Raw genomic sequence first — 5,854 nt, 5'->3', positions numbered from 1 at the left:
GACTATGTGTTCTAAAAATAGAACACAGCAATGATCACAAAATGAGTGTGATGACGTGGCAACTATAAATAGAAATAGAATTTGACGTGGAGACATGTCAGATTTATAAAAATAGAATCGAATGACGTGGTAACACATCAATGAGGTTAAATAAAACTCAAATGACGTAATCAATACGTGGTTAAAACTCAATGAATTATGGGATGAATATCACAAAAATCTAAAAATTAGTCAGCACAAAATCTAAAAATCCTAAAATGAAAAGTCATCTGACTCACTGACCAAAATTATAGTAAAATTATAATAAAAATATAATAAAATATAATAAAAATATATAGTCAGTAAATATATATATATATATTTTTTGGGGTGTCAGAGTCATAATAGACTTAATATTGGCACACCCACTGACTGTTATGGGATGAATAACAAAAAAAGTTATGGGATTAATTAAGAAACACTACAAGGTTAATGTATTGAATAAAATAATATTAATAATGGTAATAATAATAATAATAATATAAATAAATAACACAAAATAAACGATATAAGGTGTATAGCATAAAAGTCAGCGCAACTGAATTATTAGATCGCTGACCCTAGTATATATAGTAATGGCTATGTGGCAGGGTTGAAAATAACGTTCAAAATTTTCAAATGGTGATGAATTAGGGTGAAAGAAAGGTGCAGAAATAAGAAGAAAATGTAACATAGAAACATAAAGAAGCAGAGAAACATAAAAAAACGAATAAAAAACGAGAGAAAGGTGAAGTATTACGATAGCAATGACGAATTTAAATGACGACAAAATTAAAATATAAAATAAATAACTATATAATATAGTAATAAAATAATACGTAATCATTACATAATAACACGCAATAATAATAATAAAAAGAACTAATAAAAAATATTAGAAATTTAACAATATAAACAATGAATGTTAATAATTCCGAATGTATCAACAAATGTAAAACGTATACTTACAAAAAACAACACATTTTTATAAGCGGTAGTATCAGCGTCGGTAAAACAATGTTATGCAATTTGTTATTCGAATATCTCGACTATTATACTCCTATCGCATATGTAAAAGAATATATTGATTACAACAATGATGGTGAATTAACATTAAAACATTTATATGATGGATTAATAAGTAATTTCGAATTTCAGAATTATGTACTGGATTGTTATGAGACTCAACTAAATTCAAGTATTTATGAAGATGCTGATATTGTAATATGGGATAGACACCCCATTGAATCATTGGAAGTATTTTGTGCAAACAACAATTCGTTAAGTAATGAACAACGTCAAAAACTCAAATTAAGAATAGAACAATTAAGTAGAAGATATCAGATTCCACAATTAACTAATAAAGATGTCAGTGTAATAAACGTTGATACTAGTAGAATTTCTACAGAATTAAATGAAGAAGCTTTAGTTAATACATTTATTCATCCATTATTATTAGGATTATCCGATGGAAGTATTTATGTCTTCTTATTCTGTAGTGATACAAATACACAATTCAAAAGATTAACAAAAAGAAATAGAACTCCAGAGATAGAATTATACAAATCCAAAGAAGATTTAAATGATTTAAACAATCAGTATGCGTTATTTTATACCAATTTAGTACGAAAAAAGCTAAATCAAACTAATTAACTGATTATTTTCATTTAGATTTATTCCATGGTAGAAGCAGAAAACGCATTAGTAAATAAAATTGAAAATAGAAAACCCAAATTATTGTTAAGATTATGTTATTCTCTAGTAGTAGCAATTATTTTATTTGTAGTACTTATAGGAATTATTGCAGCCGAATTAATAATTAAAATACTAACATAAATAAACAAGAAATAATTAATTATTTTTTTGGTTTATTCAATTCTTTTCGTGCTAATTCTCTATCATCGTGGCATTGTTTAAATGCATTAATAACAGTTTTATACTTTTGTAACATTTTACACGCACTACTGGCAATATCTTTAACCAAGAAAACTTCACTTTCAATAAGATTTGAATATTTATCACTTCCAAGAGTAGTTCTCTGTTCTTTCTTATAATAATCAACCATAGTAGAACATAAATCATGTAAATCATCAAGATCCAAATAGAAATCATGTAAAGTACTAACAGTTAAATCAGATAAAGAATAATATTCTATCTTATCATCAACAGTTGAAGACATTAATTATATTAACAATTTTTATTATTTTTTAGTTTATTTAAATATAGAACAAAACAGACAACAGACATTTTCAAAACGTCATTCAGACAATAAAAAAGGTTTAAACAGACAAAAATTAATCACCAAACAGACAATTTAATACGTATTAAACACGTATAAAGTAGTATTTAATGATCAAAAAATCACCAAACAAAACATCTACAATGACTACATCTCCCAAATTAAAATGTATTTTAGAAAAGCTTATTAGAGAATTAGCCGACGAAATTAATTACTTATTAACAACCAATATAACCACTGATGGTAAAAGCTTATTGTATTCTTTAGCATACTGGGCAAAAAGAGTGATGTTCAATGATGAATATAACTATGATACAACGGCTTATGATTATTTAGGTTATTTATATGAAGATGTAAGAGTACTATTAGTTAATTATGATAATTTGATGAGAATAATAGGCGAGTTAAGATTCTATTATTATGAAGGTTATGCTGATCATCTTAATAATTGATTAAATTTTTATTATATTTTAATGCTTATTAATTATCTTTTTGTTAAATATTTTTTTAAACAAAGGTTGACCCTCCTAACGGAGGGGTTATATACTATTTATTAATATTAATTCATTAAACAGAACAAATAAAAAATAAAATAAGAATAAAAAGAATTGAATTAATCATCAGTTTCAGCTTTCTTAGGCTTTTTCTCACTATCCATAGATTTAATAGGCTTAAGTAAAGCACACTTAGACTCGTTTTCAATTTCTTCATCATGGATATCATCAACATCAACTTCTTCAGTGTGTTTACGAGACAACTTTCTAACCCAGTCTGGAATAGTACTCTGATCAACAGTCTTTTTATTATATTTCTTTGCAAACTTTCTATTCCATGTATTAAATGAATTAAGTCCTATACTATTTTCATCCAAATATCTAGATATTCTTTCGCATCTCCTAATACTTTCAAGCTTTTGTCTTATTAAATCTTGTCTATCTTCATCGCTTTTAACTTTATCACTGTTATTAATTTTCCAGTCGATATATGACGGCTCTTTCATAGTGTAATAGAACTTCTTAAGAAAAGAATTAACATTTGGCTCAGATTGTGCTTCAGTATAAACGTCCATAATATCCATAGAGGCAACGTCCATATAAATATCATCTCTTGGTCTGTTCATGTTTGACATTGTTTTTCTCTTGGTCTGTTCATGTTTGACATTGTTTTCGATATATATTTGCAAGTTTTTGTTCTTTAAATAGTTCAACTCCATTCATTGATGTCATTACCACGTAAGAAAAAACCTCACCGCTTCATATAAATAGATCAAATTAAACTAAAAAAATACATTAATGTCAAAAGAAGATTTTCATTCAGAACCCAATAAAATGGACATGATTCACTTAAAAGATGCTCTAGCACATAACAAGGCTCTTCATTTCACATCAAGATTTATGTATCTAACATTGTGGGGCGATGAAATTTCCAATCAAACACAATTTAAAGAAGTGGTGGATCGTCTAGCTGGTGCAACAAATAACGTACAGTATGCACATATTTCACCCACTGAAATAGACGAAGTAAATCCAAAACCACACCAGCATCTACTGATAGTCACTAAGAGACCACGCTCTTTTAAAGCGAGACCGATAATCAATCACTCAGACGGAACAAAACAATCCTTCTGGTACTCGCGAGTAAATTCGTACACTTCACGCACTGGAGATATCTCAGCAATTATACGTTATATTACAAAGAAAGGTGCTGGAATGTCTAAAGGTGATCCTTCTACTAAAGAAGATTTGAAGCAGACATGGATTAACGCTTTATCAGAACTTGATTCTTATCAGGATTACAATGAACTAGAAAAAAACCTTCTGGATATAAATGCTGAAAAATATATTCAGCAAGAAGGTAAAATAAAGGCGAGATGGATGCGTAAGAATGCAAGGCGTTTAGATATTGAACATTATACAAGAACCGATTTATTCCCTTGGAGAGAGGAAATGCCAGAAGTACAAACAATTCGTAAATGGTTGAAATGTGCCCAAGGGAATAAATATCGTATGGGAAATCTGTTTATTGTAGGACCCACCAAAACAGGTAAAACAGAATTTGCTATACAAGAAATCTTCTTAAAATATAACACGTTCATGTTAAGAGGAGATTCTTTATTCGATGCATATGATGACGAGCAAAATTATAAATTCATTCTCTTCGATGATATAAATTATGATAAAAATTTAATTAGATTAATAAAAGCAATCACTTCTACTATAGATAAAAAGACAATGGTAAATATTAAATATTCCAAGGCAATTGTTACTGCTAGGCCATGTATCCATTTATTAAATCAAAAGGAGTACGAAAGTGTTGTAGATTTAATGAAATACAATGGAGGTTATAACTGGTGGAAAAGAAATTCCTTAACAGTATTCATAGATAAAAAACTTTATAAAGATCCAGAAGAATCTGAAAAAGATTCAGAAGACATGGAAAAGCAAGAAGAAAACTATGATGCAATGGAAGATTTACAAGAAAAATATGAAAACATTAAAGATATGCCAGAAGAACAGGATTCAATTGACGATAATCCAATAGAGCACCTTTCTTTCTATAAAAGAGTGACCAATTTAATGGAGTCACTCGGATATGATGAAGAATTCTTAGAAGGTCTGTCAGAAAAAATATCAGAAGCGAAGAAAGATAAGAAAATGAAAAAGATTTTAAATGAATCACAAGAAGACAACACAAGCATGATAGAGGAATGGAACGATGATTTAGAAAAATACCAATCAGATAACCCACTTGGTATGACAACAGAAGACTTCAACAATTTTGAAAAGGAAACAATGTCTCAATACGAAAAACAGAGAAGTAATTACTTTAATAAACAATTAAAAGATGATTATATGGATGAAGAAGACGATGATTATGAAGAAGAAGAAGATTATTCAGAAGGACCACTAGAACACACACCTTTTGGAGGGAAAAATGATGATATAGACATAATATATGACTAACAAATTAATTAAATTTCTTTTTCCTTTTCTTAATTTCTTTAATACTTTCAATAGAACTACTCTGAGAAGGATCATAAGGACTACCATCTACAGTCTTATGACTAACAGTACGAGTATCAGTATATTCAAGTAACTTACGACGATCTTCTTCAAGACGTTCATTTGCAATTTGTTCTTGAACCAAACTAGCTATTTGAGCATCAGTAAAATCATAAGGTTCAACAGGAAATTTCTTTCCAAGTTTAACATGATACTTACCCGGTTTCAATTCTTCAACAACATTTCCTTTCAAAAGAGATTTATCAACATCCACACGCATAAATTTAACATCGTATTTTTTATTTCCTTTACTAGCATTTCTTGTTTTCTTTTCAATAGATTCAACATCACCACCAACAACATTTGCAACTATACCTTGCATTTGATTATTACTTAATAAACGTTTATCAGCACTATAATATTCATCAATATATCTCCTTGTAATAACATTCCTAAAAGCATTATCAAGTCTTTCCGGAGTAGTATCATTAAGTTGAATAGCCTTATTATATATTAATTGTTGATCAATATCACGATTTGTATCATATTCAATCTTCATTTTATCAATATCCTTATCAAGAACATTAGAAGACTG

At 28.4% G+C, this 5,854-nt stretch overlaps 6 protein-coding genes across 6 annotated transcripts in view, besides 9 other annotated features; 3 read left to right on the top strand and 3 right to left on the bottom strand.

Moving 5' to 3' along the window:
- Positions 1 to 283: 283 nt before the first annotated feature.
- Positions 284 to 366: a sequence feature (AT_rich).
- Positions 367 to 479: 113 nt separating this feature from the next.
- Positions 480 to 521: a microsatellite.
- A 167-nt stretch (positions 522 to 688) lies between these two features.
- Positions 689 to 851: a microsatellite.
- Positions 826 to 951: a microsatellite.
- Positions 937 to 1,671, top strand: EDI_232760 (uncharacterized protein; the record flags this gene model as incomplete). The annotated part of the gene is made up of 1 exon (XM_001740090.1): positions 937 to 1,671. One exon carries the CDS (start codon positions 937 to 939, stop codon positions 1,669 to 1,671), a length of 735 nt encoding a protein of 244 aa, XP_001740142.1.
- A 157-nt stretch (positions 1,672 to 1,828) lies between these two features.
- Positions 1,829 to 1,883: a sequence feature (AT_rich).
- EDI_232750 (uncharacterized protein) lies at positions 1,874 to 2,197 on the bottom strand (the record flags this gene model as incomplete). The annotated part of the gene is made up of 1 exon (XM_001740089.1): positions 1,874 to 2,197. The coding sequence occupies one exon, from the start codon at positions 2,195 to 2,197 to the stop codon at positions 1,874 to 1,876; it is 324 nt and encodes a 107-aa protein (XP_001740141.1).
- Positions 2,196 to 2,243: a sequence feature (AT_rich).
- Positions 2,244 to 2,367: 124 nt separating this feature from the next.
- EDI_232740 (uncharacterized protein) lies at positions 2,368 to 2,709 on the top strand (the record flags this gene model as incomplete). Its single annotated transcript, XM_001740088.1, has 2 exons — positions 2,368 to 2,625; positions 2,662 to 2,709. 2 exons carry the CDS (start codon positions 2,368 to 2,370, stop codon positions 2,707 to 2,709), a joined length of 306 nt encoding a protein of 101 aa, XP_001740140.1.
- Positions 2,699 to 2,769: a sequence feature (AT_rich).
- Positions 2,770 to 2,796: 27 nt separating this feature from the next.
- Positions 2,797 to 2,862: a sequence feature (AT_rich).
- Positions 2,863 to 2,870: 8 nt separating this feature from the next.
- On the bottom strand, positions 2,871 to 3,386 carry EDI_232730 (uncharacterized protein; the record flags this gene model as incomplete). Its single annotated transcript, XM_001740087.1, has 1 exon — positions 2,871 to 3,386. One exon carries the CDS (start codon positions 3,384 to 3,386, stop codon positions 2,871 to 2,873), a length of 516 nt encoding a protein of 171 aa, XP_001740139.1.
- A 163-nt stretch (positions 3,387 to 3,549) lies between these two features.
- On the top strand, positions 3,550 to 5,220 carry EDI_232720 (uncharacterized protein; the record flags this gene model as incomplete). Its single annotated transcript, XM_001740086.1, has 1 exon — positions 3,550 to 5,220. The coding sequence occupies one exon, from the start codon at positions 3,550 to 3,552 to the stop codon at positions 5,218 to 5,220; it is 1,671 nt and encodes a 556-aa protein (XP_001740138.1).
- Positions 4,421 to 4,458: a sequence feature (AT_rich).
- Positions 5,221 to 5,224: 4 nt separating the features above from the next.
- Positions 5,225 to 5,854, bottom strand: part of EDI_232610 (uncharacterized protein) — a gene marked incomplete at both ends in the record, with an annotated part of 3,116 nt that continues 2,486 nt past the window's right edge. The window contains one exon of the mRNA XM_001733445.1: positions 5,225 to 5,854. This exon is cut by the window's right edge and continues 1,358 nt beyond it. Within this exon, the coding sequence (XP_001733497.1) occupies positions 5,225 to 5,854 (630 nt within the window).

This window comes from Entamoeba dispar, genomic scaffold (genome assembly GCF_000209125.1).
Source record: "Entamoeba dispar SAW760 scf_1105229462711 genomic scaffold, whole genome shotgun sequence".
Classification (NCBI taxonomy): domain Eukaryota; phylum Evosea; order Mastigamoebida; family Endamoebidae; genus Entamoeba; species Entamoeba dispar.
This window is presented reverse-complemented; position numbering and strand designations above follow the sequence as displayed.